General features: G+C 52.3%; 6 protein-coding genes across 6 annotated transcripts; 3 read left to right on the top strand and 3 right to left on the bottom strand.

Moving 5' to 3' along the window:
* Positions 1-1,265: 1,265 nt before the first annotated feature.
* Positions 1,266-2,443, bottom strand: VTN00DRAFT_7439 (uncharacterized protein; the record flags this gene model as incomplete). Its single annotated transcript, XM_069434186.1, has 4 exons — positions 1,266-1,295; positions 1,351-1,769; positions 1,871-1,933; positions 2,398-2,443. 4 exons carry the CDS (start codon positions 2,441-2,443, stop codon positions 1,266-1,268), a joined length of 558 nt encoding a protein of 185 aa, XP_069287493.1.
* A 449-nt stretch (positions 2,444-2,892) lies between these two features.
* VTN00DRAFT_7438 (uncharacterized protein) lies at positions 2,893-5,410 on the bottom strand (the record flags this gene model as incomplete). The annotated part of the gene is made up of 5 exons (XM_069434185.1): positions 2,893-2,904; positions 2,958-4,274; positions 4,328-4,447; positions 4,501-5,242; positions 5,304-5,410. The coding sequence occupies 5 exons, from the start codon at positions 5,408-5,410 to the stop codon at positions 2,893-2,895; spliced, it is 2,298 nt and encodes a 765-aa protein (XP_069287492.1).
* Positions 5,411-6,363: 953 nt separating this feature from the next.
* On the top strand, positions 6,364-9,510 carry VTN00DRAFT_7437 (uncharacterized protein; the record flags this gene model as incomplete). The annotated part of the gene is made up of 7 exons (XM_069434184.1): positions 6,364-6,487; positions 6,925-7,082; positions 7,141-7,803; positions 7,853-8,303; positions 8,376-8,509; positions 8,563-8,733; positions 8,809-9,510. 7 exons carry the CDS (start codon positions 6,364-6,366, stop codon positions 9,508-9,510), a joined length of 2,403 nt encoding a protein of 800 aa, XP_069287491.1.
* A 392-nt stretch (positions 9,511-9,902) lies between these two features.
* Positions 9,903-10,700, top strand: VTN00DRAFT_7436 (60S ribosomal protein uL15; the record flags this gene model as incomplete). The annotated part of the gene is made up of 3 exons (XM_069434183.1): positions 9,903-9,934; positions 10,119-10,317; positions 10,482-10,700. 3 exons carry the CDS (start codon positions 9,903-9,905, stop codon positions 10,698-10,700), a joined length of 450 nt encoding a protein of 149 aa, XP_069287490.1.
* A 634-nt stretch (positions 10,701-11,334) lies between these two features.
* Positions 11,335-12,603, bottom strand: VTN00DRAFT_7435 (uncharacterized protein; the record flags this gene model as incomplete). Its single annotated transcript, XM_069434182.1, has 2 exons — positions 11,335-12,056; positions 12,216-12,603. 2 exons carry the CDS (start codon positions 12,601-12,603, stop codon positions 11,335-11,337), a joined length of 1,110 nt encoding a protein of 369 aa, XP_069287489.1.
* Positions 12,604-13,237: 634 nt separating this feature from the next.
* Positions 13,238-18,852, top strand: VTN00DRAFT_7434 (uncharacterized protein; the record flags this gene model as incomplete). Its single annotated transcript, XM_069434181.1, has 3 exons — positions 13,238-18,666; positions 18,721-18,789; positions 18,846-18,852. The coding sequence occupies 3 exons, from the start codon at positions 13,238-13,240 to the stop codon at positions 18,850-18,852; spliced, it is 5,505 nt and encodes a 1,834-aa protein (XP_069287488.1).
* Between the last annotated feature and the right edge of the window lie 245 nt (positions 18,853-19,097).

Here is a 19,097-nt window from a genome sequence, read left to right as displayed (position 1 = left end):
CTCCAAGAGCATGCATCCAGAAAAGCGTCCCACGGGCTAGTGGCAGCTAATCAAGCGGCAGATCTGGCAGCAGAAGCTCCTGATAGCTAGCGAGATAACGTATCGCAGACCTGGAGAGACGCTCGGCCCTTTGCCCGGCCGCGAGGGGTTCGGTGATGCTGGAGATGGCTGATAGTGATGCTGATGGTGATGCGGACAGCGCTCTATCCCAGCATCACTGCTGCTGCTGGCACTCGTCTCATCCAGTGCATTGTCCATCGTATGCATGTTCAGGCCCAAAGCGAGCATATATGGCAGGTATGATCCTCCCCAGGCACGAAGGATTCCCTGTCAAGCTAAGCAGTGGCGTTTCGTCCCATCTTCTGCCGTGCTGTCTGTCTATACTATATTACTTGTAGGTACTCTCATCATAACCCTGCTGGACAGCTCCAGTGCTCCTCTCCTACGCCAGATCAACACCACACCTTGCCCTCAGAACCTCCTGTTGCGGTGCTCGCATGTGGTGCTGGATATCTGGACCCCTGTCAGGCCTCAGGAGCTCCGGAGCTCAGGGTTCCACCGTCTCCCCGCTCTTGCGTCAATCGCGCTTCGTCTTTATACATCTTACATGCCTGTACATCCTCTACGGCAAGACTCGGCACCTGCATGGACACCATGCCAAGGAGGCACCGCTATTAGTCGAGTCTCGAGGGCGGCGGTCAGTGATATACTCAGAAAAGAGGCGCCGATGTTACGCGGATCTGCAGGGATAAGACAATGCACAGCCCAACGGCCGGTGGGCCAAGACCGGGATCCTCATTGCATTCATTAGGCCGTCAAGCTCTGTGATCTTCATACATTCTTCAGGTTTTACGTCCGCCACGAGGACAGTCCTTCACCTGATCCCTCGTAGGAGCTCTGCTGCTTTGGACGTCGTGGAGAAACTAGCTGCAGCTAGGGTGAATAATGATACTGTGATCCAGACCCCATGTGGCTCCGCTCCTGTCCATCTGATCCACCTGGACCTCGTAACTAAATACTCGGCTGCTGTAAGCAGATGATTTGATCCATCCAGGTAACATGCACCTGCATCGACGCACCTACCCGTTTCCCTCCGCCCATTCCTGGGCACTTTCACGATCTAGCTTTCCGGAGGATCATGCGTGGTTCTTGGCTCCGGGATGTAGCTGCAGGTTTATAAATATGCCTTAATCAATCAGCCTTAGTTGTTTGATCTTAGCCCAGACCGGTGTCTTCATCTTTCATTGGTGTACTGCACCTATTGCTTAGAACGTCCCTTCAAGTCCCAGTGACTCCTATGTTCAGCGTTAGTCAGACGCAAAGGGACAGCGAGGGTCATGAGCTCCAAACCCATAGGTCCTCCTTGGTCGTATCTTCCGGCAGCACCTCAGTGCATCTCTCCCAGAGGTCTCGACAGATCTTCTTCCGGACATGAACATGCTTCCGCCACTCCGTCCACTCCCTTTCGACCTGTATCCTCTGCTCCGCAGACACAAGAACGCTGCTATCGTCGTCTCTGCTGCGTAGCTTCGCCAAACGGTGAAGGGTTTCAGCCCTTTCCACTTCCAATTTGGAAACCTCGTGCCGCAGCTCGGAGATGGGAACTTTCGCACAGAGCACAGCCAGTTCCCCTCTCATGCTCTTCTCGCTGGCTTTATAAGCGGCGAGCTTATCCTGCAGCTGCCTGATCTCATCGTCGATGGCGGCAAGAGCCTCTGGTGTCGCGTCATCGGCCGGATCCTGAAGAGCATGGTAGACGATCTGCTTGCCTAATTACAACAAGGATACTCAACTTTCTCCGTTCATAGTGGTCAATGCAAAATGATGCACGTGTACTCCACAAATCAAGAGAAGAGGGAACGGAACCAACCAGAGACTCTTCCCTCGACCTGCTTCCGCTCGTGCATCTCCTTCAAGGTTTTCGCAGCATATGCTATTCCCTGTACGTCAGTAGACAAAAACTCCAATCTGATATAGATGAGCGAGAGGCTCAGCTCAGTTCAGTTCGTCTGACATTTAGTGACCTTGTTATGCAAGTTGGCTGAGATGTCGATGGCCTGCCATTGATTGAGCGCATTACGATTGGGCTGGTCACAAATTCCACAGTAGCAGAGAGAAGACGGGTCTGAGAACGAACCGAATAGGGACGACTAGATGGAACGTCATTTATTTATTATTGAATGTAGAAAGAGAACCGGATTCTGCGTCTTACTTCTGCGTGCCTGCCCGCGGCAAAAGAGAGGAAGTTTAGCGAACCAACGCCATCTTAGACATTGTAGTATCGACCATCAAAACCAGCGAGGGACTCACGGAGATAGTCCATTATCATTGCAGCTCCTTTATTGGCCAATATATGTGAGTGCCGTGCAAACCCTCGCTGGTGTTGTCCCTTCTTACCATCCTCGAGGGGAGTCTTGTCTGCCTTCCCCTTCTTCGGTGCCATGGTGGGGGGAGTTCAGAGAAATGATCGGTTACGAAGAATTAGAGTAGATATTATATGGAACGTAACGTGATTAAAAGATCTTACATGAAAAAAGAGCGATGATCGAAATCCAACATGGGACACCCTCAGCATAAGGGACAAAGCAGGAAGGAGATTTCTAGACCGAGAAGAATATATCACGTGAAAACTTTACGATGCAGCGCAAATCTAAATCCAACCACGAACACAGAGATGACTAGGATATGCAAAAACAAAAGAAAACATTGCGAGATGTAGATGATGAAGAAAATCAGGCCAACTTCCGCCACTGGTATTCGATGTCTCGTGGTTGAGCACACTCACCAAAAGAAAAAGAAACCATCGCCAATTAAACTCATCAAAACATTTTCAACGGGAAAACTCCTCGACGCTGTACAACAAAGTGAAATGACAAAAAAGGGTTCGGGGTATCACATGACGACCTGGTTGCAAATTAGTTCTGAACAGTAGGGGATCACGGGTATCAGAAACTTACGCAATCGCTTTCGGTTTTGCCTTGTGGCACTCCCATTTCCTCGAAGGTCTTGGGACCCTTCCCTGGTAGACCTCCGGAGGTGGTTTTCGCTGGCGGCGTCTCAGGCTTCTGTGGCGGCTTGCTCGCGGGTGTCGAGGACGTGGAACCTCTTGACGGAGGCAGGGACTCGCTTCGTGGAGGATAAGGCCCAGAAGATGGAGGACCAGACGGCCGAGGAGACTGCGGTAGTCCCTGACCCCCTTGCTGGGGAACAGGTGCTCTCCCGTCCGGAGGACCATATGGCTTGGCCGCATTTTGATTCGGAGGTCGTCTCCTGCCAGGACCGGGGGGGTCCATAGGAGCAGAGTAGCCGATGTCTAATTTCGGCGCACCAGTAGGGCTGTTCATATGACCTGGTTGTATCTTTGGAGATTGCATGGGAGTGTGCATTGGAGAGCCCTGTTGCCGGTAACCCATGGGTCCTGCTCCTCCTGAAACAGCACGGTTTGGCGGAGGTGCACCAGCGTAGTTCCCAGGGGGCGGCCGGATGTTGGGATTAATACCGAAGGCAGAGCTCGGTCGGGGATCTGGTCCATAGTAGTTCGACTGACTACCAGGCCGAGAGTGTGCGGAGCCCGGTCCATCAGGGTAAGGTGCGGCAGAACGCTGTGCCATCGGATCATCATCTGATATTCTCATTTTTGAGGGGTCGGGCATTTCGAGGTTCTCTTGAATCGGTGCCACAGATTGTCTTGCAGAATAGATCGAAGAGTTTCTTCCGTGAGATCCATACTGCGACTTGATGCGGGCGATAGCAACCTTCTCATGGTCTTTTCTGGATAGGGTCTTTGATCGGGATATACTCTCGATTCGGGATGTTGCATCCTTGTTGCCATTTGCAGCAGCTTTGGCGTACCAACTCCTGGCTTCCTTAATATCGACGGGGACATAGATTCCAATCTCGTAGAAATACCCTAAAGCGAACTCCGCAGTCGGGAGACCACTTTGAGCGGCTCTCTGGGCATATGTGAAGGCCATTTCATCGTTTTTTTCAAATACGCCCTCATGACCGCAGAGGAACCACTTGCTGATCGCCATCTCCGCTTCGGGCTCACCCTGACGCGCGGCCAAAAGATTGTAATGCAAGGACAAAGCAGGGTTGAAGTCGCAGCCAAGCTGGCAGAGTTCATACGCTGCACCCATCTTGACTTGGGCTTTCGCGAATCCATGGTATGCAGCCTTTTCGATGTTGATCCGGGCGCCGTTGAGATCGAGGGGAAGATACTGATCCGGAACGTTCACCTGTGGCAGTTCTCGTGCAAGAAGCATCCCGTATACCTGAGATTCTTCCGTTAATACCGTGGTGCAGTGATATAGGTCTTGTCACTTACATAGGCTCCCTGAGGGGCGTTTTCATCACAAGTCTGTGCTGCCAAGCGGATATAGTCCAAACCGATTTGATAATCTTGATGCTGTCCATGCTGACCAAGAAGTATCATCATACCAAGCCGCTGTCACAGGAAGTTTAGTGTGAGTGTAAAGAGGTACAATGGAGACGACTTACGTAGTAGGAAGCAGAATCGCCGAGAGCGACGCCCCTTTCGTAATGCTTGATAGCCTTTGCAGGTTCGTTTGAACTTTCAAACTGCATCCCCATTCGATATTCAGCCCTGGCATAGCCCTTCTCTGCAGCTCTGGCGTAGCAGCGGAACGCCTCCTTTTTGTCTACCCGATACCCAAACTTTCCAAATTCGAGCCACATGCCCTTCATGAAGTCTGCTTTAGGATGATGCTGATCCGCCAAAAAGTTCACAATATTCATCGCATCTGTTCTCAGCTGACGCTCGATTTGGGGAGTCTGCGGTCTCGGAGGCTGGATAAGTGACATGCGAAGTTCGTTCTGCATCGCGACCTCAACGTAGGTCAGAGCATCTTGCGCCCAGGCGAGTTGCATTTCCGGGTCATTGGAGGCGAGGACTGCCACTCTTCCCTTTTCTAGATTTGCTTCCTTTTGCTCATCGGTGGGAGGTACGTTCGGCGGGGGGTTCCGCAGCACAGGAAAAGGGGAAAAGTTGGGCTGATCCATGGTGTCGTACGCGGCGCTCTGTTCATAGGCATTGACTCCGTTGCCGTAGCTATTCGAGTGAATCCGAGTCTGGTGAGCGGCCGAGGAGGTGCGGTCCGGAAATTGAGAACGATCATATTGCGGCGAGGACTGCTGGCCGGACACCCTATTGGGGCCTCGGGCTTCCTGCTCGAGGTGAGCAATGTTGTCCTGCATGTTCTCAGGTACTTCAGGCATAACCCTGGGACTCAGTCAGCGACACACGCGACAAAGCGCCCGAGGTAGGGAAAACGCATGCGAACCTTTGGGGGGAGGGGGATATAACTTCTGGCATGTAAAAATCGTCCGCGCCCCCTGGATAGAATGTTGCACCTAGCCGCGGCTGCCCACGGCCAACCGGCCTACTCATGGTCAGGGCGGGGCGTTCTTGGGTATGTAAGTTCTTGCTGTTCGCGAAATCAGACACTCCGCGAGGGGTAAAAGAAGGTCAGACTCCGATTATTCAGACGCTGCTCATCAAGGTATAAACACGCGAACAGATATGGGATCTTTGAGAGGGTATAGCAGAAAGAAAATGCAGGATCTTCAAAACCCTTGCTGATGAAATTCTGCGTACCGCGAAGGACAGAGCGGCGCAAAAAGGTAAGTGTACTGACGCTTGGGCGCTGCCAGACAGACGTACGACCGGGTTGGGAAAGGTATGCACGCCGTGTCTTTGAGGACGCGGGGTGCTTCACGGCAATTGAGAGCAGTCAAGATGCTTATGGATGAGACACTAGAGCCAGCAGTTGGGCTTTTGACGAGATCCGGGACTCCTTGAAGGGTCCGTCAGGCGCTCTGTCAAGAAGACTGACGTCCGTTGGGCTTTCAAAAGACTCATTCTTGTCGTGTCTAGCGTTGGCTTAAGAAAACCGATCGAGTCGGCCGCCCGGCCGGTCTGCACCGGTGTGCCCCGTTGGTTCTCCCAGGCGCTCACTAACGATGGGGCTCCCAGCACCAGCCACAAATAGGAGAAAATCAGTGACCAGAGTATTTTTATCTCTCCCGTCCAAGCAACCCCAGAGATCTAGATGCGGCTAACGGTGCACAGCCTTTTTCGACCTCTTCTGACGTCGTCAGCTACCTTCATCCATGTTTCTCTTGCAGTCCAACACAGTCCAGGGGAAACAGCGTGGGCTACGAGGCTCGTAGGCAGAATAATGTTGCCAAAAGGCCTCAATTCGCTGCGCCCCCTTAGCTACTATTGAGAAACCGATCAGGCGCCACTGGCGTCTTCGGCGCACCAACAGATCCGCGAGCAACAATACGAATAAACGATAGTCTCCGGGAGGACGGAAACAGGAACAGAACCCGCGAGCCGCCATGGAACCACAGGTGGAAAATTTCCATCACCCCTATTCTCCGTATGACATACAGCTGCAGTTTATGAGGGCCCTGTATACATCCATTGAAAAGGGAAAAGTCGCCATCTTTGAATCCCCCACTGGTAAGAGTAGCAGGCCTGCAATGAAGCTGGCGTGCAATTTTCTGATCGCAGGCTGTAGGTACTGTATGTGACTGTCTCTATTTCTTACGATCGTATTCGCATTCCTTGTCAAAGAGGGAAAAGTTCTCACTACACTGGGAGAGGGGGGAGGGGCAGTAGGGGGGAGGGGCAAAACGTTTCGTGCTCCACCACAGCTACCGAGTGGCATACGAAGACCACTAGCCCCTCTTGGATGCTCCTTCTAGAAGCACGCTCATAATTGCTAGTTGCTGTATGCTGATTTCTGTCCGATTAGGGAAAATCTCTGAGTTTAATATGTGGATCCTTGACATGGCTTCGAGATCACAAACGCAGGGCCTTTCTCGAAACAATAGACGATCTGTCAGGTCAGAAGTCTGAATGTACTCTATTCGTTATAGCAACTAACTCTATTATAGGTGATGATGAACCGGAATGGATGCTGGAGTTCGCAAAGCGCGAGAAGAGCCGGGCAGTTACAGAGAAAATAAAAGAGCTTGAAGCCCGACTGGCAAAAGTCAGAGCTGAAGAGGAGAAGCAAAAGGAAGATTTATTGAGAAGGCCTAGAAAGAAGCAGGTAAGACCTGGCCCATTCTGTTAATCTAGAGGTAGGGATTGTATCGCTTAAGGCGCAGAAATTCGATTCTTCTACAGGAGGACCAGACTTGCAAGATGAAAGTCAATTCGAACTTGAGGATTACGAGAGTGACGGCGAGGATGGAAAGAAGTCATCAACTGTCGGAACCAGTAACGTCGAAGGTCTTTCTGCAAGCACTCTGGCATTGCTCGAGCGCTTTCAGGGCCAGTTTTCGACGCAAAAGAAACCCGGAGAGGGCGAGGATGACGACGAGATAAAAATTTTCTACTGTTCAAGAACCCATTCTCAATTGACGCAATTTGCGCATGAGCTACGTCGTGTCACACTTCCTCCAAGCTTGCCAGATGACCTACTAAAGCCTAATGAACCAGAACGTTCAGCAGGAGAAGACACAGGCCTTGAGGAAAGGGTGAAGCATCTATGTCTTGGGTCCAGGAAGAATTTGTGCATAAATCCGAAGGTATCTGCTCTCGGAAACGCTACCGCAATAAATGAACGTTGCCTGGATCTACAGCAACCGGGAGTTTCTGCAGAACAGAAATGCCCCTATCTGCCGTCGAGAGAAAACGAAGAACTAGTGATTGAATTTCGTGACCGCACTTTAGCAACCGTTAAAGACATTGAAGATATTGGGAAAGTAGGCAAGCAGCTGGGCATATGTCCATACTATGCCTCTCGTTCGGTTATCAAGCATAGTGAGGTGAGTTCCCTATTGGCGTTATGTCTGTTCCGTTGCTAAATCACACAAGATCGTCACTCTTCCGTATCCGCTACTTCTTCAACGAGCGGCTCGAGAAGCTCTCAATCTCTCTATTAAGAACCATGTGGTCATTATCGACGAGGCGCACAACCTCATGGATGCGATTTCCAACATCCATTCAGTCACAGTTACTCTTGGTCAGCTACGGACTGCCCTTTCTCAGCTGTTGATGTATGCACAGAAGTATAAAAATCGTCTGAAGGGAAAGAACCGGGTCTATGTCACCCAGGTTATCAGGCTCGTCAGTTCGATTGCGAACCATCTTCAGTTCATATCCGAAACTAGCCAGTCATCCGAAGGCTCTGTCCTGCCTTCAGACCTTATGGCAGGAAAAGGAGTCGACCAAATTAATCCGCATAAGCTATCTCGATACTTGCAGGAGAGTAAGCTGGCGAGGAAGGTTGACGGATTTGTTGAGAACTCTCAGCGAGAAAAGGGTAGTGAGAGAGCTACAATTCCAGTCTTATTCCATATACAGAGTTTTCTCCTACCACTGATGAATCCATCCGCAGAAGGACGAATGTTCTTTGCAAAGGTGCAGGGAGATGTGCAACTCAAGTACATGCTGCTTGATCCAACAAATCATTTTCGGGAGATAGTGGAGGATGCCAGGGCAGTTATCTTGGCTGGAGGGACGATGTCTCCTGTAAGTGAGCGACTGCACATGTTCTGGCCGCTCGTCGCTGACAGACTCGACAGATGACCGATTATGCGGACTACCTGTTTTCCTACGTACCGCCCAGCCGCTTCGACACATTTAGCTACGGCCACGTCATTCCGCCGGAGAATTTAACGGCACGATCTCTTGTCAGGGGTATTCTTGACACCGAGTTTGACTTTACGTACGAGACGCGTAACTCCGAAGCGATGGTAGGTTATGCTCCTTTGACTTTTTAACCGCGCTACGTGGTAAGTGAGTGCTCGTTCTCACATCTTACCTTCTAGATTATCGACCTTGGGCGAACTATCTCAGCGCTATGTCAGGTCATACCTGACGGAGTTGTGGCTTTCTTCCCCAGCTATGACTATCTAAGGCAAGTTCTGAGCAAGTGGAAGGAGACTATTGTAAGCGACAAAGGTATGACCATTCTTGCACTCATCGAGAAGAACAAGTCTGTCTTCTATGAATCTCAAGATAAGCCCACAAAAACGGAGGAACTGCTCCAGGAGTACTCGACTGCAATCGACTCCGGTTCGGGGGGTCTTCTCCTGTCAGTCGTTGGTGGGAAGCTGTCGGAAGGCATAAATTTCTCCGATAAGTTGGGGAGGGGAGTGCTCATGGTCGGCCTGCCATTTCCCAACATACGCAGTGCAGTTTGGCAGGCAAAGATTCAACATGTCGAACAGAAGGCCTACGAGCAGAGCTCCGGTTCAGAGGAAAGTAGAAGAGTCAGGTCGAAGGCGGCAGGGAGAGACTTCTATGAGAACGCATGCATGAGAGCGGTGAACCAATGCATTGGGAGAGCGATCAGGCACCGCAATGACTATGCGTCCATTGTCATGATGGATAAAAGATACGATACGGCCCGTGTACAGGGTAAACTACCCGCGTGGATCAGGCAGAGCCTTGTCACAGGCGGAGCTATGCGGACAGCGGGGAGAACTGTAAACGACCTTTCGAACTTCTTTCGAGGACGAGCGAACTAGATATATAGATAGATAGATATCACAAATTTGAAACCTGGGAATTTCGGGCATTGTAATGAGTTCAAGGCTGCATGACTGGCTGAACAGGTCAATCGTTCGTCTGTGGGCTCAGACAGACTTGGGGATCGCAATGATAACCTCAGGTTTACTCCGTAGAGAGATGACTGAATGCCTAAGGTTCCAAGTTCCCCGGATATGTAGCCCGACACACGTGACTTCCAGTCGCTGCCCTCGCCAAGGAAAATCAGGGTTTGGCCCTACACCCAGCAAGCGAATGGTTAGCGCACTAGCTCAGGCCCGAGAATTCAACATCTGAGCCAGCAGCACACCACGACCGCATACCATCGCCAAATTCTCAGACCGGTCTTGTCGAGCACAGCACCGTCGACAAGATGCCTACCCGCTTCAGCAAGACAAGAAAACAGTGAGTGAAAAAGAATTCCTTTTTTCGTTCCTTCCTTTGGCACCACACCGGTTTGCGCAGCCTCGAATTTCCGCGGCGGGAGAAAGAAGAAGAAGGGGACATCGCCAATTTCAATTTCCTTGAACGACACACCTTACACGTTACTGGATAAATTGCTGACTTTCGCTTCTCTCTTTTCCTACAGCCGCGGTCATGTCTCCGCCGGTTACGGTCGCGTTGGCAAGCACCGCAAGCACCCCGGTGGTCGCGGTATGGCCGGTGGTCAGCACCACCACCGTACTAACCTCGACAAGTACCACCCCGGTTACTTCGGTAAGGTTGGTATGAGGTACTTCCACAAGACCAACCAGCAGTTCTGGAAGCCTGTCATCAACCTCGACAAGGTACGTTTCGCAGAGTCCGTTTCGGGGAAGCGTTGGGGAGGATTGTGTATACACTCGGGTTTTGGGTTGGGATGAGGAGAACGGAAACAATTGGGGACGACAAGAAGACTGCTATAAGCGATTGATGGACGAATTGGGACTGATTGAAAATGCTTGATATATAGCTCTGGTCTCTCATCCCCGCCGAGAAGCGTGAGGCCTACCTGAGCGGACAGAAGACCGACACCGCTCCCGTCATCGACCTTCTCCCTCTCGGCTACTCCAAGGTCCTCGGCAAGGGCCGCATCCCTAACATCCCCGTCGTTGTCCGCGCGAGATACTTCAGCCGCGACGCTGAGCGTAAGATCAAGGAGGCTGGTGGTGTCGTTGAGCTGGTCGCATAAACGGGATCATGATTTGATAAAAGGGGACAAAATGGGATATTGTGGGGAAGAAGAGAGTGTGCTGTGACTTTTGGTCTTTGTACCGGATGAGTATGATGGATCTGTTTCGCGAATCGATTATAAAGAGAACAGATTCATTACACAAAATTAAGGAAAGCGCGGATCGGGGTTATCGATTCGGATGCTTTTTGAAGGGTTTTGTCTGTGTTGTGTGTGTGCAACGAGCATAGCATAGCCTCCGGACGTCTTACGATCTTATTTTAACTCAAAAATACCATAAGGAGGAATTTCTTCATCTTTTTCTCTCTTCGTTTCATTGTCCATCCTGTCCCTAATCGGCTCCTTGATACGCCAATTACTGGTTGCAGGCAGATACCTAACGCCAGTGTACAGTGTCATGGGCATTTGGTCAAGAGCAGAGTTTACCTGACAACACAATATCTTGATTCTATTGTTTTTTCTATACACATAAGCACGTCAGAGGTAATGTATCAACGGTATACATATACTTCCATGCTTAATTGACATCAATCTGTACATTTAGTTCGTCAAGGCATGAGCATGACATCATTCGCGAAGAATTTTCTATACAGTCAATCCGCGGCGCGATTGAAGAAAACGCTATTCCGCCAGCCTACATCTTCGATTCGCGAACCGAGCCAACCCTGGCTGGGCCGTCATCACCGGCAGACAAAGTCTCACCGACGAATCTGACAACCTCGTGGATCATCCCGGGGGTGACCTCATGGCCCGCCTTCTCGAAAATGATATCCTCAAACGAGACACCTCCATCGGCGAACCAACCGCCGGGGGCGATGGCCTTCTTCAGCCAGGTCAGGATCGACTCGCCCCGATGGTAGGGCACCAGCTTGTCCGCTCCGCCGGAGAGGTTGAGGATCTTCTTCCCGGCCAGACAGCGCGTCAGGAGCGGGCGCAGAGCCTCCTTCTCCTTCTCCAACGGCTCAGGCAGGGGGCCATCTCGTAAGGGTTCGTCCTTGGAACCGATATCCGTGTGGCTGAGGAGGAGACTGGCAAGGTCATATTTCCGGACGGTCTCGAGCAGGGAATGCGGGAAGGCCTCGGAACCCAGGAACTGCGAGCCTGGCGGGGTGGTCGCGGTCCAGGAGGGGAGCTTGGACAGCCGTGCGCGGTCGGCCATCAGGTTCACGTAGTCTGGGCAGCCGATGATGACGATACCGGCGGTGATTCGGGGCTCGTGGAGGATGCAGCTCCATGTCGCGTGGCCACCGAGGGAGACGCCCAGGGCGAGATGGGTCGATATTCTGCGTTCCGACTTGGGGAAGATGTAGGATGGGAGGTAGTCGATCAGGAGAGAGGTGTCTCGCGCGGTGCCCTCTGTTCTGGGGATTAGCTGGTGTATAAGAGCTTACTTTTGTAATGCAACTACAGCAGAGTTATAGAAATGTATACGCAAATAACACAATGGCCACAAGAAGAAGAAATACGAGAATAATAGTAACCAGCATAACATCTACCAATCAGGGGACCACTCACGGAAGATGGAGAACATGTCCTGTGCATGCCGCGGGTTCCCCTGTTTCCACGCCTCGTTGGCAAGAGGGTCGACGATTCTGGTGCCATGATTCCGCTGATCAAACGAGACGGCGATCAGACCCTTGGCCTTGGGACCCGGACCAGCACGGCCCTCCCGGATCCGGTTGTTCCAATCTGCGATGACCGAGTCAGCGATGGGAGCCATGCGCTCCTGGGTCGCCAGCCTGGGATGCAGCAGCCAGAGGCAGGCGACCTCCGAGGCACTGGCGGGGAGCTCATCCAGGCCGAAGACGGTGGTGACGATGCCCGCGATGGGATATGTCTTCCTGGAGACGGGCGGCGGATTGGCAGCGTAGGTCTTCTCCATAGGGTCCAGCGGGTTTGCCATGTCGGACGACGAGAAGGATGGAGAGCGTTATGAAGCGCGAGGGACCGCGGCGATCCAGGGATCCTGGCGGCGGGGCTGACAGGCGTGTCCAAGGGCCGCTGCCGACGCGTGGTCACGTGGACGTGCTGAGTCAGCGGCTGTCATTCCAGGGTCGAGACCTCCTGTTTCCGGACCGGCAGATATCATGGAGCCAGCACTGTGCAGAAGAACTCTACATATTAATTAATAATATCTGCTCCCTAACTACAGCAGATCGTCACCCTCCCGCTGCCTGCGCCTCGTGGAGCGGGCGGCTGTGGCGCACCAGCAGCGCTACCAGCGACGGGCTCCGCTAGCTCGTGTCCCATTCTCCGTTCTCCAGTCTCCGTCCGCCGACCGACTGACCGCCCACGTCTTCTATGGGGTCCGAACTCCACCAGCTCCGACAGCAAACAGCTTGTCTCGACCGTTCCCCTGATACCGCTGTGCACACTGCGTTCCCTTTTATGATGGCTGCCCTCTGAAGCACGCCTGGGACTTCTGGCAGGGTACAGCTGCGGTTGGCATGCACTGTACGTAATCCGGTCTCAACGCCGCGGTGTTTTTCGTTCGCTGACTTCTATATGCTCCAAAGGATCCCGTGTCCCTTGTCACAATGACCGACAACGAGGTCGGTTCGTCTTCCGTTGGAGATCATAACGCTCCCTCCCTGCCGCCGATTCAGACGCATCCACCGCTGTTGGAGGACTCGGACGGTCCAAAACTCTCCTCCCCATTACCCTCTCCCACTCGAGCCAGTGATCCCTCTACAACCCAATCGGAAGAAAAAACAGAGCTTTCGACTGGCCCAGATGGGTCGGAACGATTGCAGACGACGCGGGCGGCCAGCGTCTTGGACTCGCCCATACAGGAGGAGGGGGAGAACGCCGATCAAGCACAACGGAAACCATCTGGAGACGTGATCGATGGCGGCTCTGGTCAGCAGCCCCTGTCATCGGGGGCGAGACGGGTGTCGAATGGGTCAATTGAGGCTCAACAGCATTCCGCCAGCCACAATAAACGGCCTTCCGTCCCAGAAATGACGATGTCCCCTGGTCGTCGCAGCGTACAATTCGCCCGCAATACTTCTGATAATGAAGCTCCGCTGTCGAGAGCTTCCTCCGTCTACAGCAATGATGGTGACAATAAGGATCGGAGACAACACTCGATCTTTACGAAGCTCAAGGCCTTTGCAGCTTCGCCGTCGTTCCCTTCGCATTCCCGCTCTGCCAGCGGCGTGACCGTTGGCGGGGCTTCGAGTGATCAGAGACACATGGGTGAGGGCACTGCTACGCCAGGCTCCGAGAGGGGAGAGTTCCGTTTTCCAACCACCTTGGAAGAGGAGGGGAGTGAGGCCGACGCGGATGCCGAGGAGAGTGCTGGCGAACAACGCGGTCGCATGCGGAGGAAAAAGAAAAAATCTCGAAGGCCACAGGAGGATTCAACTCCGAATACGGCTCCGAATACAGCCCCAAACACTCCAAAAATGACCGTGCGGCGGCCGCCGTTTTATTCCTCCAATTCGTTTACTCCCGATCACAACTATCGTCCCAGTTTCTTCCCACGGAGGACAGGCACGGCTGAGTTTTCTCCTCAGCGTCGTGAGGGTGTTTCCGAGGACGAGGGCCGAGACAGGCTTAGCAGAGATGTAACCTGGAGACGACGAAGCGCTTGGTTGGCCAGCGCTCGCGGGTTAACCTACGGCGCACGACAGGAACAGATCCAAGAGGACAAACGCCCCAGCAGTTTTAGAAGACTGACGGGACTTGGTGGTCCCTCGGAAACTGGAGACGGCGCCGGGCCATCGTGGAGGCGTCATCGGCCTGATCGTGGCTCTAGCCTTAGCGTCCAGAAATGGAGGCAAATCAAGGCTGGACTCAAGTTTATCGGCCAGCGGCGAAAGGTCGAGTCCACTGTTGATCAAGTGAAATCTGCTGAACTCTTAGCTGAACTGACGTCTGGGGTTCCAGCCGCTCTAATCTTAGCCAGCATGTTTCAGCGCGATGAGCACGGTAGCAAGCGCATTCCCATACTCCTTGAGCAGCTGAAGGTGAAGATTACGGATAGCCGTTTCGACTCTCACTCTGGAGATCGGCATCTGGTTTTCAAAATTGAGCTTGAATATGGAAGCGGCATGACACGTATGAAGTGGATCATACACCGGACGTTGAAGGACTTCGCGAACCTTCATCTGAAGTACAAACTGCATATCGGGACCCAGAAGTACATCCAACTGAGGAGCCAAGATGCCGGTTCCAGCCTTCCACGGTTCCCCAGAAGCGCGTTCCCCTACCTCAGGGGTGTCCGAGGCTTGGAGGACAGTGACGCAGAAGATGATGAGGACGAAGGTGGTTACGAGACTGCCGCAGAGGCCACCAGTGGCGGCGAGAAAGGGGGCAAGAAGAAGAAGCGACTGTCGTCTGTCGCTGCGTCTCGAAGACAGTCTACCGCAACGAATCCTCAGGAGGGGGATGCCGCCCCTGGACCGTCTGGCACGACAGCGGAAGGGGGACCTAGCTCTGCTGCAGCCGGGGCGGCTAAGAAGGAGTCTTACCCTGAGCGTCAACGAAAGAAACTGGAGATTTACCTGCAGAAGATGATTAGATTCTTGATCTTTCGACCTGACAGCAATCGTCTATGCAAATTTCTGGAGCTGTCAGCTCTGGGCGTTCGTCTGGCTGCCGAAGGAAGCTACCATGGCAAAGAAGGTTTTCTGATGATCCAGTCTGCGAAAGGTCTTGATTTCCGGAGGGCTCTCAACCCGTCGCTTGTGAAGAATAGACATTCGCCGAAGTGGTTCTTAGTTAGACATAGTTATGTTGTTTGCGTGGACTCCCCGGAAGAGATGCATATCTACGATGTCTTCCTGGTGGACCCTTACTTCAAAATACAAGCACAGAAGGTTCGATTGAGAGATCAAAAGGCAAAAGAGCTTGCCAAATCTGCCAAAGAGTCCGCGGCGCACCCACAGCATCACACTTTGAAACTTGAGAATTCCGAGCGGAAACTGAGGCTGTTGGCAAGGAACGAGCGTCAGCTCCACCAGTTTGAGGATTCCATCCGCTTCATGGTCGGGAATACGCCATGGTCGAAGCCGAATCGGTTCGATAGTTTCGCCCCTGTCCGACACAACTGTTTCGCTCAATGGCTTGTCGATGGTCGTGATCACATGTGGATGGTATCTCGAGCCATAAACCAGGCCAAAGACGTTATCTATATCCACGATTGGTGGCTAAGTCCAGAGCTTTATATGCGAAGGCCAGCTTGCATCAGTCAGAAATGGCGGCTGGATCGGCTGCTACAGAGGAAGGCTCGCGAAGGTGTAAAAGTCTTCGTTATCATGTATCGGAACATCAATTCGGCTATTCCTATTGACTCGGAATACTCCAAGTTCTCTTTGCTTGACCTTCACCCGAACATCTTCGTGCAGAGATCACCCAACCAGTTCAGGCAGAACACCTTTTTCTGGGCGCATCACGAGAAGCTGTGCATCATTGACCATACATTGGCCTTCGTGGGAGGTATCGACCTGTGCTTCGGGAGATGGGATACTCCTCAGCATCTCGTCACAGACGATAAACCGACCGGATTCGAAGAAGCATCAGCGGATCTGCCCAAAGATGCAGATCACTGCCAGCTCTGGCCAGGAAAGGACTACTCCAACCCGCGAGTACAGGACTTTTATGATCTCGATAAACCGTACGAAGAGATGTACGATCGTACTGTTATACCCAGAATGCCTTGGCATGACATATCTATGCATGTTGTCGGCCAACCAGCTCGCGATCTCACGCGACACTTCGTTCAGAGATGGAACTATATCTTGCGCCAGCGGAAGCCGACCCGACCAACTCCGTTCCTATTGCCTCCTCCGGACTTTGATCCTGCTGATCTGGAGTCTCTTGGCCTGGACGGGACCTGCGAAGTTCAAATATTGCGGTCCAGCAGCATGTGGTCTACAGGAACGCCCGACGTTACTGAACACAGTATCATGAACGCCTATGTCAAGTTGATTGAGCAGTCTGAGCATTTCGTCTACATCGAGAACCAATTCTTTATAAGTACATGCGAGATCGACGGGAAGAAGATAGAGAATCTGATCGGAGATGCCCTGGTTGAACGTGCCATTCGGGCAGCCAAGAACGGGGAAAATTGGCGCGCCGTGATCATGATCCCCCTGATGCCGGGCTTCCAGAACACTGTTGACAGCGAAGGAGGAACTAGTGTTCGGCTGATCATGCAATGCCAGTACCGAAGTATCTGCCGTGGGGAGACGTCCATATTTGGACGACTTCGCGCTCATGGTATCGAACCAGAAGATTACATTCAGTTCTTCAGTCTGAGAGCGTGGGGTAAAATAGGACCACAGAAGCATCTGGTCACCGAGCAGCTTTACATTCACGCCAAGTGCATGGTTGTCGATGACAGAGCCGTGATTATCGGCTCCGCAAACATCAACGAACGTTCTATGCTGGGATCGAGAGACTCGGAATGTGCAGCAATTGTCCGTGATACTGATATGCTTTGGTCGACTATGAACGGCCAGCCGTATCTTGTTGGGCGCTTCCCCCACACTCTCCGGATGCGCTTGATGAGAGAGCATCTCGGGATCGATGTCGATGAATTGCTCGAGCATGACATACAGACCGAAGCGGAGCTGCGAAAGATCCAGGAGGATGAAGAAGGGGCTGGATCCCTCGGAAGCCCAGGCGATGTGGTCGATTCCGAGTCTCTGATGCTGGAGAGGCAGGATGAGGAAAGAGAGATGATCGAGCGGAGGCATCGCATGCAAGACGAATTCCTTTCCCGGTCTGAAGACATGCACAGCTTCAATCATGATGTTGACTGGGAACAGGAAAATAACCCTAACCTCAAGTCTAACAGGAAGTTGACAGCGGATTCTAGAGTTACACGGAATATGGAACACAGAAAAGATGTAGACGGGGAAGGCACCGATCAGATGAATTCGTTTAATGAGGCGGGATTAGGTAATGGGCGCGATTCTGAATTTCTGAATGCCAACACGGAAGTACTGGTCTCGTCCATTTCCTCGGAAGGCAAGGGAACACTGGAACAGCCAAAGAAGTCGCAGCGACAACCCCTGAAGCCTCTCTCCGAAGGCGAGGAGCTCCCTCCTACCCCCAATGGGTCCGACGATTCGGAGGAGCCCCAGCTTTCTCAGCTTCCATCTCTCCCACAGACAAATGATGCCGATATCGCCGGACCTGCCGTGCATGCGCCCTCCCAAAGTTCGCATCCCCTGGCTGCTAACATGAGACGTCCTTTCGTGGATGAGAACTGTATGAGGGATCCAGTGAATGATGCATTCTACCTGGACATTTGGCAGACCGTTGCTGAGAATAACACTAAGATATACCGGACTGTTTTCCGCTGCATGCCTGATAGCGAGGTTAGATCCTGGAAGGAGTACAAAGAATATGCTGCATACGGAGAACGGTTTGCGGATATGCAAACCCAGAGTTCTCAATCAAAGACTCAGACCGGTCCACCTGGAGCGACCAATACCCCTTCCGCGGCGCTTGCCTCAACCAAGGTGGACTCGCAGCAGTCAGGCCGTCAAGCCGAAGGCGGAGGAGAGGATCTAAAAGTTGTCGGGAGTGCAAAGACAGAAGGATCTTCGCCGGAAGAGAAACTTCGAAGCTGGGCAGCGGAAGCGAACAGGGCTCAGATTGAGCGACAACAGCAGGAGCTGTCGAAACAAGAGACGCAGTCCTCCCAAGACGAGAAAGCTGCTGTGAAGGGATCGGATACCCAGTCAGCAAGCACCCCGCAAAGTGGGCCGACAGAAGACAATGGCGTGGCAGTGGACGAGTCTGAAAAGGGGCGATCGGGCCCGCAGACCGTTGGATACTCAGAGGCTATCAACGTGAATGCTACTATCCAGCCGAAGAAGCGCAGGCGGCGAGCGACGACGCTCGGTTCGAAGAAAGAGTTCCACGCATCTGACGACATCATTGACCAGCGTCAAGCCGAAGATCTTCTGAACATGGTGCAAGGCCACCTGGTTCTCTGGCCTTATGAATGGTTCGTTTCCCTAAAAGATCTGATAGTAGCATTGGTGCTGACTGAAGTTCCTAGGCTGGAAAGAGAAGAACAGGGGGGTAATTGGCTATACACCCTCGACCAGATATCCCCGATCGAGATATAGTAAGTTTTCCTTTCTGAGCCTTGATGACCTGAGACAACTTGCTAACGGTGTCTAGCAATTGATACATCTGATCGTCTTTCGTTGCATTGTACCCAAAAAGTAATCATTCTTTTGCGCGTCGGTTCATTGCTAGCCATATTCACTTTCCGGCTTTCCTTTTCTTGTTGATGTTGCCAGCGCATTTTTTTATTCCATCGTTAGATTAATTCTCCTTGCTGTTCTGCACTTAGACGTGGGCGATGTCATTGGCATTATTTGGCAATTTAGTTTTTTTTTTTTTTTTTTTTTTTTTTGTCGTCTCTTCCGG

Source organism: Thermoascus crustaceus (genome assembly GCF_041956765.1).
Source record: "Thermoascus crustaceus strain CBS 181.67 unplaced genomic scaffold VTN00scaffold_4, whole genome shotgun sequence".
NCBI lineage: Eukaryota > Fungi > Ascomycota > Eurotiomycetes > Eurotiales > Thermoascaceae > Thermoascus > Thermoascus crustaceus.
The sequence above is the reverse complement of the archived record's forward strand: the minus strand, read 5'-3'. Positions and strand labels throughout refer to the sequence as shown.